We start from the raw sequence: 18,127 nt of genomic DNA, 5'->3' as shown, positions 1-18,127 counted from the left end.
TAGTTATAACTCAGTTAAAGTGAGACTTCCAGTTGGAGATCGCTACCTGGATTTTCTAGGCCAGGGAGGCAGAAGGTCATCTCCAAATATCACTCCTCCTGCTTGTTTTAGATGCTTATTTTAGGTAGAAGGAATCAGTCACTCTAAGTGCCCAGCTCGCATCAGAGAGTGCAGAATGTAGCCTGGATGACTAGAGACCATCCAAGTACCTAAAGCTCGATGAAATGAACTCACCTGAACTGGCACCTATTGGGAACTTCACAGCAATTGAGATGTTCAGCATAAGACAGTCGTACACACTCAGATTTATAGTTCCTTGTAAAACAAAGCTGATTTTCCAACACTCGCTGACATCTGGAGATGAAGATGTGAGTAGCACTTCTGGAAATCACACCAGTTCACTTCAGATGAATAGTCTGTGCTTATAAACATTGACTAAAAAACGATGGATTTTCTTGTTTGCTTGCAATATGGCAAGAACAGTCTGAATTCAATACATCGATTAGACATTGTTTACATAAAACCAGGAAAAGAGATATCCAGTTGTAGAAAGACAGTGAAAAGACCATTGCTTCTCTCTTGTGATAGATACATTTGCTGAATTCAAAGAAATGAATTGTGTCTTCTCCTCAAAGTAACATAAATATGGACTGGCCCATAAGAATAGAGCAGTAGTTGGTAACATTTTCTTTTCTTAGTGGTGATATCAAACATATATGCTACATGGAGTTTATGAAAATAATGAGATCAAATCCAGAACGCAGATTATTTTTCAACCTGAGAGTCCTCATGCTGGAGCACAGCCGGGGATAGCAGAGATTCCTCATCCCTGCTTATACGTGGTTTAGTTTTGATGGTGGAATTGTGTCTAGAAACATTTTTCTTCATATTCTGGTAAACCTAGAATTGGGAAAAGGAAATATAAGATATCTTTTGTTATTAGTTATTGTACTTGGTAAACTGCTTTTCTCCCTATGAAGCAGGCACTTGTCAGGTACAGCCCACCTCCTCTTGAGGGAGAATCACACTTATATCTGCCTGTTACTTCCCACTGACCCCAAAGGGAGTCCAGACAACTGCCTAAGTGAGATGGATCTTATCCAACCAAAAAAAGCTGGGATGGGGAAGGACACTGGACCGCAAAGGAGGATTTTTTTTCTAGGTATAGTGCTTTGAAGTTGCTCATCAGTTTGCTTTTGCACTCAGTAGCTTCTGCCAGGCCAACAGCCTGCAGAGAGGCTCAAGGCTGCAAAGGTAAGAGTCATTCATAGCTCCCCACATCCCAAAAGTTTAGCAAGGACACTGCATTGGGAAATAGTGTCTAGCCCAGAGTGGATACCCAGGTAGGAATCAGTAGTTTTGAAAGGAGTTGCTTATCCTCCCTGAGGAAGGGAGCACAGTCTGTTAAGGATGGAATATGACTTCCTCAGATCCTGTTTATTATTTTGACCTTTGAGAATGATACACGGCCCTCTGTCCATGAGGACATGGCAGCACATACCTATGATGCCCCTCATGAGATCCCTGGCGGGTGGCCCACGCTCCCCTCCCATGGCAGCTATCAGCATCACCAAAGCCAACTGCACTGGCTCCTGCACAAGGGAAGCACAGTCCCATAGCACAGGATGAGAGATTTCAGCCTTCCAGAGTCCTGGTGCAGGCAGTGGGGGCAAAGAAATCCTCATCAGGGAGGTCAGGATTCCTTCTGATGGCAGAAAAAACTTCCTCAAACTCTTACATAGATCCCTGAGGAATAGCTCCGTAAAGCAATGGCACACTTGAATAGAAACCAGAAGACTATTTCTCAGCTCATATGGGGCTACAAAAAAAAAAAAAAACAAAAACCTTTTTTTTTTTCTGTGTTTACTTACTGCTCCTTCTGCCTCAGTCAGCTGACAGGTAAGAGAGGAAACCAGCCAAGAAAAAGAGGGTCTTTTTCTGGAGTCAAGGGCCCAACAGGACTGCATCAAGTGATAGCTGCAGGAGCAAAAAGGTGACACAGAAAACACGTTAACCGTTGGAGTCTCTGTAAGTGACTACATGGAAGTGCAGAATTTGGATGGGAGTCATGGGGGACCAGAATGATTTTATAGAAAGAGGCCAGATTTAGCATGTTGCATCAGAGGAAAAGATATAGAAAGCTAAGGAAAAAGAGTGAAACAAAGAACATGGCTTTACTGGAGTCCTTAGCAAAATCCTCCTCATAGGATTGGGGCCACATGGCTGGCACTACCGGCATGCTAACCTTGTTTTCCAGCTTCCATAAAGAAAATGGTAGGAAGACAGTTCTTGTCTGACTCTGGGGCTGAACCTGGTCCTTGTGGACTCTGTAGTCTTGAGGACAGTTTTCACTGTGAGTCTTTTGTGGAATTTGACATCACAAAAATTTTTCTGAAGTTTAAACACCACCTTAGAAATTTTACAGTTTCATCAGGGACCAGTGCAGTGCCTAGCTGCTAAGGTCCCTTGCAAATTTACCAGGTCAATACATTCCCTGGTATTTATAAGCTCCCCAGCAATCTTTCTCAGGTGAAACTGTCAGATTCACCTGTACTTTAATGCTGTTACAGTCTCTACATGGAGAGGATGGGGATGGTACAGTGCCATAGCAAGGCACTGAGTCCCTAGGCCATCTATGAAAATGTCTGCCGGAAGAGCTCAGACAACCTGAAGTCCTTCCCTTTCCTCCATGCTCCAGGTCTCGTAGCTCCCCGCCACCTTCCCTTCTCTCGTCCTCTGGGATCTGCCTCTGGGCAGAGTCCACCCAGGCACAGAGGCACAGGCTGAAAATCATGTGCTGAGAGCACAGGAATAGCTCCCGCCAACTCTTCCTTAGCAGGGTTTTTCTCTAAGAGAATCCCTAGCCTCCTGGAATTGAATCAAACATGCTAAAGCTTAATTTAAAAAAAAAAGTTTAGAAAATATCACCAAAGATTTAGCTAATATCCAAAATGAATATGGTATAACATAGCTTTTGCAAAAAGAAAAAGAAGTCTGTGATCTGAGAATAAGAAGTTCCCTGGGAATCTGGGAAAGGAAGGCACAATTAAATACAGACAATAAATTAGTCCTTTCAAACACACATAACCTTTAGTGTTGATCATTTCTGCTTTAGGACAAAATCTACATGATCAAGGAGCATTTTTCAGAGTTAGAGGAAGATCTCACCTTCTGCGATATTTTTGAGCAAGGTACAGTGTACAATAAATAAAAGGTCATACAAACAGTGACGTAGTAAATATAAATTCCCATGCTGTGCATCACTCAGGAAATACACTTACACATCTTTTGTAGCATAATACGGTCGGTCCATTTTAAATCCACTTTGTATTAATTTGTAGAAGTTTGTATCAACCTGAATACCAGGGTAGGGATTTACACCTGTGGAAAATATTGGAGAATACATGTTAATTCAGAAGTTGCCAAACCCAAGCAGTGCTCTTTTGTTGTGTTACAGAACATACCCAAAGAGAATATTTCCCATAGTAATATTCCATAAGACCAGACATCACTCTTCATTGTGTACGTCCTCTCGAATAAGCTTTCAGGAGCCATCCATTTAACTGGTAAACGAGCCTGTACAGACGGGGGAAAGGAGGCTAGGTCATTTTGTGACACAGGCTTTCTAGATGACTCACTGTAGTTCCCACTGCTTGAGGATCAATTAATGTTTGCTATGTGAAAAGCTGGACCTCTCTTAGTAGCCCCTTTGAATTTCCCTTATAGAGCGAAATAGGCACTTCTAAGGAGCCAATTCCTCTCATCCATTTTAGATGACTATTTAAGGAAGAGATGAGCTTAGCCCTGGAATACCCTTCTTCCCTCCTCTGAGTTCCAGAACGAGTAGCTCAGATGGAGATGTCCACCCTGTACTTCTTCATACAGCCGGAGGATCTGATGTACCCCACACATATGCTGTTGTCCCTATACTATTATTGTCCGTAACAGAGAACAATTGCAAGCACTTCCATCAATGGTTTCAGTGCGCTTTAGAAAGGACATGGGTACCATCTCATTTACAGTATTAGCTTGATTAGGTTAATTATAAGCTAAGAATTTGCATTTACCAAGGGCAGGAAAAAGTGAGATTTCTGCACTGTCTGTACAGATATCTACAAAGCTAACAAGGAATTTGAAAATGCAAAGCTTCACTTTTCTTGGTTCCTTATCATTCTTACAATAGTATGAAAAATAGAGAGCATTCAGGAACTTACATTGCCCCTGATGATGTAGTTGGAATCGCTCACTACGTCTCTGGCAAGGCCAAAGTCACATATTTTCACCACTTTTCCATGGGTCACTAGTATATTCCGGGCAGCGAGGTCTCTGTGAATGCACTTAAAAGGAAAGGATGGGTTAATGCTATGCAGCGTTTGGTATCAGAAGGAGGTAATTCCCTTGTCTCACACAGAGCTCTCTGAATTGGTGCCTCCTTCTACTCAAACAATTTGGAGAATGAGCAAGCTGGACAGTCCCTGGTTGCTCGTGGCAAAGGACAGGGCCAGAGCAGGCAGAAGTGTGCAGTGTAGCCACTTCTTACTCAGGGTCATGCCTAAAACTGCAATCTATCTTTGCTGTAAAGCCGGGGAAGGAGGTATAGTTCAAGTCTGCCACTGTGTGGCTCTGTTCTTCAGTCTGCCTTTTATAGACTGACCTACTTTTACCGTCTTTTCTATCTAAACAATTTGCTACCCTTCACCATACCGATTTGGACTCAAGAAACTCCATTCCTTTGGCAACTTGATAAGAGAAGCAAAGAAGGTCTTCAAAAGTGAGCACATTAAAATCCTCTTCTTCATCCATCTGTCTGCTTGCATACTTAATCTTATCTGTAAAAAATAACGAAAAGTATGAGTTTTCCATGGGCTTCCTCACTCTCTGATTAATTCCACTGACTGTTGTAAGGATTTTCATGTGTTCCTACCAAGAACATCACAAAAAGCATCCATCTTTTTCATCCTTTGGTCAGACACAAAATAAAGGAAAGAGTAATTTCATACTCAAATACTATGTAAAACATGACCAGAAACATAAGCCTCTAGTCTTAAGTGTTGTTGAACCCTTCTCCAGCAAAATTCCTGCCAGGAGGGAAGAGAGACATATGACAGAAAGGGGCCTCCTGTGTCACTGGACCTAGTTGAGTTAGATCAATAATATAAAAAATACAATAATAACAGAATTACTAGAGATAAAAGCAACTAATCTCTTACCTTCTTCTGAATACAGCACAATCCCATTTGATCCAGATGTCACATTTATGTTTTGACTTCTTTGTGTGATTTCAAATTCATCCTCTCTGCATAGAGTCGTATTCACACCGTACTTCAGGTGAGTTCCCTTCCTGGAGTGAGTGACACATTTTCAAAAGCTACACACAGTGGATCACATAATCTGCTACAGATAAACTGTTTTGCAGTGAAAATGCATGATCAGTTATTGCTATTAAAAATCGGGGCACAGACATGAGTCTTCTCAAAACTGGAAAGAGTAATAAGAGATTGCTTGTCTTTTCCAGTCCAGTGTGAAGAACATGATAACGAGAATCAAATCTCAGTTCCTCCCAAGGCATTGCTTGTTAAAGTATGTGAAGGCACACTCTCAAGAATTCAATAATTTCACCAGTTTACAGCACAGCTGAGAATGCAGCTTAAAAAGAGACAGTAGCTTTATAAAGTATTGAACTGTTGCTGAATGCTTTACCTAGAATTTTGGTCCAAATGGATATTGTGGTAAAAGCTGAAGTTGTGCTGTTTAAAAATATCCGTCAGTGTCCAGTGAAACTTGTCTCTCTTGCTCCTTAAGTAGTTCAGAAGGTCACCATAGCAACAGTATTCAAATATCAAGTAGATTGGTCCTAAAATAGTTGGAAATGTAAATGCCTCCTGCTCTCTATAGCACTCTCCCCATTAAAGCCCTAATGATGCCTCATCTTCTCCCAGGATTAATTTGTATTAAATGTCCCAAGCACCTTCCCTTCCCAGGTAGATAACCTGTACTGATGGGCAGGTAATGTTTACTGACTGTAATTACTGACTGTAATGTCCCTCTGAAAAGTCTGTGTAGCTGATTTTTCCCTGTGGTGCATCTCCCAAGGTGGATTGCAAATCCCTATGAAGGCACAAACATCTTCCCCCATACCAACGGCACTGGGGAGCACAGGACAGGCTATAAAGATGCAACATATTGTCTAAACCATACATGGTTCAAGCAAAAGATGCTAATTATTTCGATGGTGTGAATTGGTATCCTTTGACCTACGCCCTTTCATTTATCCGCACTACCTTCATTCTCTAGAAATATCGTTTCTTTTTCCCATGAAGGCCACCTGAAACCCAAATGTGCTTGCTGAGAGGACCTATAGGAGGGAAAAACCTTGCAAGGGGATGTGTCTGAATGGAGCACTGGTCATGTCCCGTTTTCAAGAAAGGAAAAATACCTCCAATTCCCGACCAGGCAGGCTCGGAGGAAAGCTGTGACAAGCCAGCAGGAGCAGAGCAAACGGCCCAGGGAGAGCTCAGAGTGGTCACACATGACTCCTGCAAAGTTTTACACTGGCATCCCCACTTCTGGCTCAGAAAGACTGAATACGAATTTGTGGACATTTCTGCCAGAAGGCCCCTGTCAAGCAAGGTAGGGCACACTGTGAAAAGCCTGTAAAGTCTCTCAGAGGATGGATGTGAAGTCTTGAGAACCATGTAAATGCTTCTGAACATGGGACTTGGATAAGGCTGGAAGAGTCCCTGCCCTACCCTGCCAGACTGAGCAGGTCTCCCCTGCAATTCTCCTGCCTACACCATCACACTTGCTGAGTTTTCCAGAAGGCAGTGGCAGCCTGTATAGTTTCAAATCAGCTAAAGCCAACAACAATGATCTATTTCTCTGCTTTCCTCTTATGCCTCAAACATCTTTGCACAACAGTATTGCTGTTGATGCAAACTGAGGAAACAAGAGTTAAGTGTTATCTTTGGTCTTTCTGACTTAATAAATATCCATGGCAGAAAATCTGTCAAGTTTTTCAGTGGCAGGTGTTACAGTTCATGATATGGGCAAACACTGGGTAAACCCTGCCCTTTCCCCGAGGTGATCTGTTCTTCAGCCTCTCTCCACCCGCTCCTGTTCACTGCTGGTCTGGCCAGAGAGGGAGTTCTTGGGATAGAAATATCCACGTATGTTGCCTCAATGGTATCACAAGTCACACAATAATTAATTAGTGATAATATCGTGCCACTCTCATCTTAGCCCATCTTTGCTTAGTTCTTTCCATCTTCAGTTTATTTTTACATTCAGTCCCTTAAAAAGTTGTCTCTTCTTTCATTATTCACTTCTCTCCTCTTCTTTCTTTGGATGCCCCCCCCACCCCTGCTCTTTTTTCAGTTTCTTTCCTTTCCTTTCCTCTCTAGCCTTTAGCTATTTTCCCCTTTCTTTCTACAATTTCACTGTTTGGTGAGCCACATGATTTAAAAAAAAAAAAAATTTCTTATGTGAACAGAATCATGTGGATACAAAGGTACCTTATACCAGATAAGCTTTTCTTTTTCACTTAATGAACTGGCCCATATCAGCACCATTACCATTGTAACAGGAAAATCTTTTCTACAGAAGGGCTTTTGTATCACTTCATGCAAGTTCAATTAGAAAGGACCCATTTATGTACACATGCATGGCCTTAACTTTGATTTAATTTCATCTTCATCTTATTTTGGGCCGGCGCAGAACAGCAAAATTGGTTGGGCAAAGGAAGGATTCAGGGGTGAAGAGGGGAACAGCAGCCTGAGGAATAGGTAATTAATTATGGCTTGGATGTTTTTAATACTGTTTTCAGTAATCAATTTTTGATACTTCTTTTCTGTTCAGGAGTCCTCGTTAATCTGAACATTTTAATCGGTACCTTTCCACAAGTTACCTGACACAGTACAAGCTCCTAGTAGGTTCACAATATTTTCATGGCTTCCAATGTGAGTCATCATTTTCAGCTCAGACATTAGAGCATCTTTTTCTGAAGCATCAGGTTTTTCTGTAAAAGTAACACAGATTTGGAAATCTCCAGCAAGGAATTAAAAATGTAAATAGTTGTGATGCTTTGTCACATGCAAGTCTTCATTTCAAATTAATTGGACTGAAAGTACATTTGGGAACATCTTAAAAATTTTTGTACAGTATAAAAAGATTTAGCCAAAGGTGGAAAATAAATGTGTGTGTGAGTGTGTATCATTTGAATGCTTGGGAAAGCAGTCATAAAATATTAATATTTGCCATTCTTAGGCTGGCAAGGAATGACAGCAGTGTATTAAGGTGTTCACAAGCACAGAAAAAATGGCAGTCAACCCTGTTGGAGAGAAATGCTAAGAGAAAAAAATGTCTCAACAGCCATACGGCACACAACAAGTTGTGATCCAATAGCTAAGAAGGCCACCCTGTGTTTCAGTAATAGCTTTAGGCTTGTTTTTCAGCAAGCATTTTGTCCTTGTGATTTCAGTGAATTGGGGACGTGAACCAAAATGATCAAGATGAACTTCCGTAAAGACAACTGCAAAGGAGTGGACCAAGGAAGCGTAAAGCTGATGCACATGTACAAATAGGAGATGAAGAGGTGGACGGGACTGTGTGGGCACACAGGCGAGCAGGGTGCTTGTGCTGTTGCCAACGTGAAGCTCATCCCGTTATGTATCAACAGGGTTGTGGTACTTGGGACCCAGTGAGGCAGCCCTCCTCCTCTGCTTTGCTGCTGGGGAGGCTTGCTTCTGGACACTGCTTTTATGAGGGGTCAAGACAATTTGGAGAGGCCAGAACAAAGCAGCAAGGAGGATTAGAGGTTTAAGAAGCCTGACCCATAAGGAGGGATGGAAAGAAATTGCTTTGTGTCATCACAAGAAAAGACTACAGGAAGATGTGCTGGAAGTTTTGCAAACAAGCTAGCTCCGACACAGGAGACAAAGGGAATGCAAAAGCTAGACAGCACTACAAGAAAAAGGGACCTTACACCAAAGTCCACAGAGTCACCAATGCGACCAGCAGGCTAATCTGCACTATGCATTTGCATTCGTCCTCTTTAGAGCAGAGCAGCTCCATCCTTCCCCACACCACGCAGATCTATGGTGTGTAGGACAAAATGCCACACGCTGTAGGAAGAAGGGACTTCAGCAATACCTTTCCAAACTGAAACAGGATTTTGAAAACATTTTGAAAGGATTTTGAAATCAAGCATTTGCGCGGTGTAACTGTTACAAGTCTGTATAGAAAGGGATTTCCAACACCGCTTCTACTTTGGAGCCGCTAGAATACATCACCGCTTGTGAAAGGCACGCAGAGTTTATCGTACCTTTTAGCATTTTGACTGCAACCTGGACTGAATCTCCTGCATTGCTAATTCCATAAGCTGTTGCATTCACCACTTTCCCAAAAGCCCCAGAACCGAGGACCTGTCCTACAAAACACAATATGCCAATATTATTTGCAGCTGCTACAGCACAGGCTACTACTCCAGCATTGTGGGTTGCCTTGTGGACTGCTCACCAAATTCCAGATTTTCCCTGGGAAATTCCCATTTGAGATCATATTCAAATTCTCTGAAGTCGATGTAGATGTACTCGTTATCCGATGGGCCTATCATCTGAATCATTTGCAACTGGCTTTCATATCTAAATTGCTTTGAAAGAAAAAAAAAAGCTGAATAAGTCTTAGAGAAGAAGAAACAGCCTGGTAGGAACAAAAGAAGAAGGGGCACGTATTTATGTTTGCTTTTACCTTTTTGTATTTATGAAAAATGAATACAAACAAAAAAGCGATCAATAGGAGGAAAAATCCAACAGAGACATAGAATGCAGCATTGTCCGGGGCGGAAGAAACAGCTCCTGCAACTGTAAGAGATACATATTACTACCCACTGAATCAGAGGTCGTGTGTACAGCTAAGAGTGCAAGGAGAACCCACGGTGGCTTGGTCAGTTCTGCCAGTTTGTAGTCCTCTCACGCCTGAGCCTCCTCTGCACGAGGAATGAGATGGAGCCACGTGCAAAGCAAGGAGCTGGGCAGGAAGCGTTAAGTGCTGGGTAATTCTGACATCTGTTTGCATTCCAAAAAAATGCTACACCAATTAATAAATCTAAGTGCATGGAGGTGTTATCCATGGATTGGACATTGTGAACATAAACAGGAATAAACAATTACTCTTCTTCTCATGTCTCCCTTCTCTCCCTGTACCTTTGCCCAAGCAATGTACATCAGATACCAAGGCACCAGTTATCAGCAGATGGACTGTTCACAATCTGCTCGGAGTGTTGCTCTGCTGCTCAGCCAGGAACTCTCTTAACAAGTCAAGACCATGCTATAAGGTGCCAGTGGGTAGGTGAGTGTTACATGAAACCTACCCTCATATTCTGGTAGTTTCTAAGAGCATAAATATTATGCTTACTTTCTATTGTAAGTTCAACATAAATGCTCAAACTCTATCAGTGGTCACAGCTTCTGCCAGCTGTCAAAAGCAGCAAACAGCTTGTTCATCCATGACAAAGGAAATCTCTGTACTGCAAATATCTGGGTGCCTCAAAACACTTCCCAGGTGCCACAGCATGTTTCCTGTTACTGAAATATTTTGCCCTATGGAATGTATATGGTGTAACAAGTACAAAGTGCATGAGCAGATAATCTCGTTGACTTTCTTGTTCAACAAGGAAAGAATCTCTCATGCCCTCAACAAGAAGAGAGACTTCACAGTAGTTCCCAAACCAGGGCTTAGCCTTCTGCCACCTGCCTACAGCAGTTTAAGAAGGTGTCTCCCCTGGTACTTGCTCCTGCTTGCCAGACCTTGAGTGGGTCTGCTGGCTCAGTCATGCTCTTGCTCGGGCATGCAATGACCTTCATGGGGTGAGGAGAGCTCCCCATGGGCTTTTCTGGCAGCACCGCAGTGACCTCCAGGCGAGGAACAAGAGCCAACACCTGTCACCAGCTACCAAACTGGCTTCAGCTCTTCCCAAAGCTGATGACTCCAGGTTTCAGGTAGATTACTAAGATGCAATAAAAAAGCAGACCCCAACATTGCCATGGCTCCATCCTGCACTTCTTATTCATGTGAAATTTCTGCTCATTGTAATGAGGAAGGCCCCAGCTTTGGGACCAGAGAAAAGAGACATGTGTCTCCCATTCACCCACCATTTCCCACACTGTATATACACAGTGCTTATGTTTTACCTGCCATGTCATTGCACGGTCAGCCATTTAGCCAGATAAAAAATACTGTAAGTTCTATCACGCCAGCTTTAATTGAGAAAACCTGTGCTAAAGCACTGGCTTAGGGTACCTGACAGGTTAATGAAACTCTTTTCACAGGCTGAACCGACAGAATTGTTTGCACAGCACTCAACGGAGAAGGTTGTTGCTGTCTCCTTTACATCTAAAGTACTGCTTGAAATCCATGACCCCAAGGATCTCCTTTCTGGCAAGAAGTTGTGAATACCCTCAGTGATTTCTTCTGTACAGCTGAAAAAGAAAGCAGACCAGTTTTGATTTTTGGCTCACAGTGGCATTTTCCAAGGGAGAAGGTGGGATATTTCAAAATACGTCTTATGTCTGTGTTGGAAGGGAGGGAGGGATAGATGGGCTTGTTTTTTATTTGTCACTGCTAGAGTGAGGCTTCAGAGCAGTTGCCAGTCTCATTTTTTGGTGATGGACATGGCAAGGTCAGCGGGGGGTGAACTGGGCTCCCTACCTCCTACATTGGGCTCAGTCCCACTCTCTACCACTGCCCTGGCAGGGCACCTGCACCCCCTGACCTCTAGGACCTCCATCAATTTCACAGCTGACACCACCCCTCACCCCGTGCATCTATTCTCACTGGTTTCACCTTTGCCTCAAACATTCAAACCACTGAGAAGCTCCAAATGAGCTGCTACTAAAACATAAATACAAAATGAACCCACAGTAAAAATTCTAACTCCTTTCCCTGAAGGTATGTGATTTCAGCCACGAAGTTTCTCTCACTCAAGATGGAGAGCATCCATCCTGTATTAATGACTTATTTATGACCTGATATGTAGAAAGAGGGAAAATTATACTCGAGGGAAAGGAAGCCCACACAGAGCTAATTTTGACTTTTAGCGTTTTTATCATTCATCAACTTACTGCTTAATTTACTGCCTAAATAAATGAGGAGGTAAATAAATAAATAAAATCTATTCAGCTCTACACATAGTACTAGCTTCTACCTGTGGAAGTTCCCAAGAAAAGAAATGTCACAGCATTTTCTTTCCAGAAAGCTGTTTTAAGGAGTATTTTAAACTCACTAGCTGGATGTTTTCTTTCCTCTTCCATTTCTGCACAAATAGATTGATGTTAGGAAGCCTTTTCAAAGGTATGGATAAGAAAATGGTCTTTATAATTTTTTTGTATCTAGTTAAAATACTTAGAGCTTTATCCACAACATTCCAAAAGATAATTTGACCCGGTAGTCTTCTGCACTGTGGGATTATTAGTTTTTTGGCAGATCTAAAATAAAAACTGCAGAGTTCATAGAACAGCTCAGAGCTGTTTCAGCATCTCTTGAAATTTTAGGGCCTGACTCATTGCCTTAAGTAAATAGAGGAAATGGAAACACTCTCACTAACTTTACTGGAAACACTCTCGCTGACTTTACTGGCTTTGGTTACAGGTCACTGTTAACAGCTGTATTAACCAAAGCTTAACCAGTTAATCAAGCCCATATTAACAAATGCATTCCCTGAATGCCCTCTAAGTTTGACAGGCCAAGAGAAAAACTTAGGTTGGACTTTGTAACTACCTCTTTATATAAACCCAGTGGGGTTTATTTCAGCATAAAGAGCCTGAGATACAGATCTTTTTGGACTTCATTTGATGCCAATAAAAAAAATTGAAAATTTTCCCTAGTTTTGGTGATCAGGTTCCCCTGGAGTGGGCCACCATGTCCCCTTGTACAAACAGTCGAGGATGCATTTTACACTTAGTTTCTTACAGGCCAGTCTTCATTTAACCAAGGATACCTCAGATATGGTCTTTACAATGAATCAAAAAGAGTGAAAATGATATACTTGGATGAGTTCAGTTCGGGACAGTTCCTCCAAACCCAGGATGAGGCAGGGTAACTGTCAGCGACGCAGGAGATCTGCTTGAACAACAACTGCATCGTTACTTCAGGCTTTCCTGCAACAAGATAACACAAGACAATTTCTGTCAGCACTTCAGTGACAAAAACCTTTACGTCTATCTGGCAACGCTACATCTGCCGAGACCAAGATCTGCTTCTGTATTTTCAAAATAACCCACCCACATGTCACTGTGAGAGCTGGGTGCAGCCCTCAGTCCTCCTCCTTCCTCCAGCCCCGTGCCTCAGTTCTGGGGGACAGCAATGTGGGCAAGGCAAGGGGAGCAGCCACTTCTCTGTACGGGCACAGCCGGTCCAAAACAGTGGCAGAGCCAAAATTAGAAGTCTTGACTTCTGCTTTTCCGACTCGGAGCAATCAATCGGCCCTAGGGCTCCCCTGACACCCCAGTTCTGGGTATCTGGGCTCCTACAAAATGTGAACAGAGGATCCCTGAATAAATAATATATAATAAATAAAGCTCCCTGGCCTAGAGCATGGGTGAGATGCTGCAGTCACGTGCCAGAACTGAGATAACCGAGAGCACCGGGCAAGACTGTCTGTGTGTGCGAATTGTGGACAGGGGCACACGAGGCAGTGCAGCCCTAACATATGTGTCACACACCAAAGGGTCTCCAGACTAACTGCATTAACTCACAAATGCCATTAGGAAAAAAATGACATAAACACACCATAGAAAGCTAACACCTGATGAGGATAAGTGTTTCCTCTCACTGTGTATCTCATGTGGTCTCTACAGCAGTCACATATATTCCGCCTCTGCAGAGTTAGAATACAGTCATCGTATTTTGCTGAGCTCCTAGGCTTTATGGTTTTCTTAAGAAGTATTAATTTTCTCAGTATATGACTAATTTCTTATATTCTGTCCTCTCTGTTTATGGCAGACTAAGGGGAAGAGAAAAAAAATTAATAACTTCCTCCTCCTTCCTCTGTTCTCCATCCCTGACCAACACAAGAAACATGACCCACAAGCAGCCGGCATCCTTCTCCGACCCAGTGCCTGGATTTCAGCAGTGCAGCACAGAGAATCACATTTTTGCCTCATGCTCTGACATTTTTAAGAATAAATCTATGTAAATGAAATACCAAGGGAAAAGCAACATATTAGCTCCATTTATATCAGTGGCAAAATCCCAGACTTTGCCAAATCTTCACAGGGATTGTTTTCTCACTTACTTCTCACGTACAGAGTGAATTTTTTCGTTGTGACCATATCATCATTTTCTGCGTAAAATACATATATCCCAGACTGGTGCTGATGGTTGCAGAACTTTGACAAAATGCTGTGGAGCAAAGAAAAGACAGGAAAAGGACAAAAGACTGACTTGAAAAATATTTTAAATGTGGTCAAGGCTCATATACACATTTGAAATAATTCAACATCTTCTAATGAGGAACCCAGACTAAATTATTTTTCATTAGAGAATATAAGCCCCAGAATGTAACTGTTTTGATAAGAGGATTTTTTTTTCCTGCAGTATTGATTTCATTCTGCAATTTTCCTCATAGTTCCTGGAGTGCACCTGGGCTGTCAGGCTGTGATTTTGTTACCAGTTCATTGGAAGACAAGGTATATAACATATCCTGGCACAGATGCTAAGACCTGCAAAGGATCAAACTCTCTACTCTCTAAAGGATTTTGATGGGAGCTTCTAGCTGAAATGATAAACAGTATTAGGAAATAACAATAACAGCTAGGTTCATACGAGATGAGATAAACTTCTCCAAATGGAAAGATCTGACAGAAACTCAGAAATGAGATCATCATCAGAAGTTCATTATCAATGAGACAAAACACCAACCATCAAGATATTTCTGCAGGAGGAAGGCCAGCCTCCTACTAACCCCTATGGTGATGGCAGCAATCCAAGACCCAAACCATGCAAGAAATGGCTTGTGACAATGGAAGTGGTGAGGGAGGGCTCTAACAAGTCCCTGGGCAGAAGATAACAACAGAGGACTGCAGAGTCTTAAAGATTCCTGCATGACTGACCTGTTGAATCACTGGTTTATGGGACATGGGATGAGGCAGGGAGAAGGGAATATATCCTCTTACAGAGATGGCATCCTATTTCTGTCCTTTTGACTAGGTTACAGTTGTTAGGGTGATTATCATATTTAAATGGCAGCTATTGCAACTCACCAATGTTAGAAGAGCACTTAAGAAAATCTCTTCTTAGGTTTAGTTGCTGGCATTTTGGAGGCAGATATTTTGGCAGACTGCTCAAGGAAAACTGGGTAAGAGGCCCCCAGCTCAAATTTAGTGGTAAAGGCAAGCAGGCATATCAGGCAGTTTGAAGCAGACAGAAAAACAACAGCATGTACCAATAATTTGCAAAATAAGAGAAAGCAGTAATGAGCTTGGAACAAGAAATCTAGATAACTAAAATCAGGCTGTCTCTCATTAAGCAAGATACATACAAATAAACTAAGACACCAAGTATCACCTTGCAATTCTAAAGCAAGAAAACTCACACTGAAGCCACTGGCAATTTCGCTTTCTAAGGCAACACTTCCATATAGTTATTGACTTTTGAATGTCTTAATCTGAAATGGCCTTAAAGATGTCCCTGAACTCAGGGAGTTTTTAAAATCAGACCCCTTTTAAGCTGCCTCAAAATGGATACTGAAGGCAGGAGAAACTACAAATCATTTGTTACTTTTGAAATCCTAGGTCTGAAGGATTAAATCCTAATGAAATCATGAGAAAATAATTTTAAAAGAGTGTCTTTGACACCTGAAAATATAAGGGGATGTGAGATAAATATCATAAATTTAACAGAGGTCATTCTGTGTCTGAAAACTCATTTGCTCCTAGGAGGGAAGTGAAAATCAGCAGTGTGCTAAAACAGAGAGACAACAAAAGCAAATAGAAAATGGAAATTCTGAGGGAATCTCTGAAAACATGTAAGGGCACTGACAGGAGAGATGAATCCTTGGGATTTGAAATTAAAAGCTAAAGAAGGGAACACAGTTAATTAATAAAATTTAATATGATCTATAATCAGGAGGAAAAATTTGATAAGTAAATGGCAGAAATCAAAAAAAGAGAAAAACAGGAAATGAAAAAGGATATGAAAGGAATAAAGTAGAAGTGTTGGGAGATGGGATTACATAGAATTCAACTAAAATATGCAAAGTTAGACTCACAATACGTTAAGGTACATGATGACCTTTTTTGTTTTGTTTCAAGAAACCTTCTGCTTTAAAATCACATTGAAATCTGCAGTGCTACAGCCTGTAGGCAGAATCTCCTGACCTCCCTACTCCTTGCTGCTTCTGGGGACTTCAAATGGAATGAAATATCTACCCCTACTCTTTTTCCTCAGGTGAGATGTGTCTGTCCAATGCTAGTATTCAACCAAAACTGGATAGCTGCGGGGGATGTTTGTACAGAAGAATGTACTTGTCCCATGAAATAATCACCAAATTCATGTATTTTTCCCTCAGTTGTATTTTTCCATAGAATAAATAGAATCATAAGTAAATGCAAAATATAACTACCCAAAATGAAAATTAAAAAAAAAAAGTATTTAATCAACAGCATAGTTATATGAATGGCTGAGTTTTCTGTTTGAAGCAGCCTTCAGACCAAGCTCCAGCGATGCTTGGGGTGAGGCGGCCATGGCCGTGGCCTGTGCCAGCCCAGGACGCACGGCTCCAGGGACACAGGCTGGACTTTCCCCCGTCCGGCAGGTGGTGATCAGCACTCAGCAACCGCCGCTCTGGCTGCAAAGGCTATCTGAAGTGACCCATAAATCCCAGGCCACCAGCAGCTGCACCTGACCGATTAATGAGGGTTACCTAAGCTATTTCAAGAGTTCTCAAAATTGTTATTGTTGGCCCGGTCTGTAGCACCTTCTTCTTATCTGGATTGAATTTACACCAGCTGTCAATCATCCAAGCAAAACTGACTCCTACTCTTACAAGCAGTGAGAAGAGGTCCATACCAGCTGCAAAGCAAATCAGCTTGGCACTATCAGCTGGAGGGAGGTACCTATTGGACAAGGATAAGCAAATGCTCATGGCCATCCCCTGAGACCTCTTTTCCAAAATCAGTCTTGACCACAAAGAACAGATCTGCCTAGCCTATGTCAGGCATTGCAGATTAGTCACCAACACCCACCCAGTGCTATCAAAGTTTGCTGACAGCCCTCACTTTATCAGCAGGGACAGAGTTCCTGTGGCTATTGCCAGGAGATGACAATTTACTAATCTGAACTGAGCTGTCTCTGAACCCCGTGAAGGTCTGATTCCAATACACCATCCGATGCAGATGAAAAGGCCAGTCTGTTGAAAAGATGACTTGACACGCTAGAGGATAAAATGGAGTGTACAAAAATACTAAGGAAAGAAATAATAAAAGTGTAATCAAGGCTGTGCCACAGTTTTATGCAGACGCTAAGAGAGGTTTTAAGAATATGAGAAGAAATCAGTGCAGCCACATTAACTCCTGCCTAGGTCCTGCTTGGTTTTACAGCTAAAACTTTAAAAGAGCAGCTTGGCTTTATTTTCATTGAGGTGAATAAGAGCTGTTACCTTGAAAGCCATGGGACTACTCTGAAAGAAACTCTGAAGGAAATTAGATAATGTTATCAAGAAATTAGAAAGCCTAGGGAATGGAGAAAACATTAGCCATAAACAGGATTCATGCCAGAACTTCATTATAGGAAATAACAGAAAAGGTAGATAACTAACAGGTTTATTCAAAACATGTTTTGCAGCAGCGGAAGAATACATGACCTGGGTAATGAGCAAGAACGGTATGTTTCTGTGGCACAGGCAGAGCCGAACAGATCTAGCGGCGGCCTGGGAAACTACGAGGCCCTGGAATTTATTCGAGCAGTTTGAAAGACACTGGGAACATCATCCAGAACAGGATGACAAAAGGGGAATGTGTAGAACTTGTGATCCAGTATGAAAACTGCAACAGATCTGTAACTGAGATATTGTGTCAGAGAGAAAGGGAATGACAAAATGCATATAAACTAAAGGGTTGCTAGATGCATAACTTAC

The 18,127-nt window shown here is 42.0% G+C and overlaps 1 protein-coding gene across 1 annotated transcript in view; it reads right to left on the bottom strand.

The window, feature by feature from the left end:
* Window positions 1-765: 765 nt before the first annotated feature.
* The window catches only part of FLT3 (fms related receptor tyrosine kinase 3), a 31,293-nt gene continuing 13,931 nt past the window's right edge, over window positions 766-18,127 (bottom strand). Inside the window, exons 10-24 of the mRNA XM_075142988.1 lie at window positions 14,288-14,394; window positions 13,040-13,151; window positions 11,296-11,474; window positions 9,745-9,857; window positions 9,514-9,646; window positions 9,320-9,424; window positions 7,904-8,014; window positions 5,701-5,854; window positions 5,211-5,341; window positions 4,705-4,829; window positions 4,215-4,337; window positions 3,465-3,576; window positions 3,282-3,381; window positions 1,872-1,977; window positions 766-900 (exon numbers count right to left, since the gene is read on the bottom strand). Coding sequence (XP_074999089.1) covers window positions 766-900; window positions 1,872-1,977; window positions 3,282-3,381; window positions 3,465-3,576; window positions 4,215-4,337; window positions 4,705-4,829; window positions 5,211-5,341; window positions 5,701-5,854; window positions 7,904-8,014; window positions 9,320-9,424; window positions 9,514-9,646; window positions 9,745-9,857; window positions 11,296-11,474; window positions 13,040-13,151; window positions 14,288-14,394 — 1,846 coding nt within the window. The remainder of the gene's footprint in view (window positions 901-1,871; window positions 1,978-3,281; window positions 3,382-3,464; window positions 3,577-4,214; window positions 4,338-4,704; window positions 4,830-5,210; window positions 5,342-5,700; window positions 5,855-7,903; window positions 8,015-9,319; window positions 9,425-9,513; window positions 9,647-9,744; window positions 9,858-11,295; window positions 11,475-13,039; window positions 13,152-14,287; window positions 14,395-18,127) is intronic.

This window comes from Calonectris borealis, chromosome 1 (assembly GCF_964195595.1).
Source record: "Calonectris borealis chromosome 1, bCalBor7.hap1.2, whole genome shotgun sequence".
Lineage (NCBI taxonomy): Eukaryota > Metazoa > Chordata > Aves > Procellariiformes > Procellariidae > Calonectris > Calonectris borealis.
The sequence above is the reverse complement of the archived record's forward strand: the minus strand, read 5'-3'. Positions and strand labels throughout refer to the sequence as shown.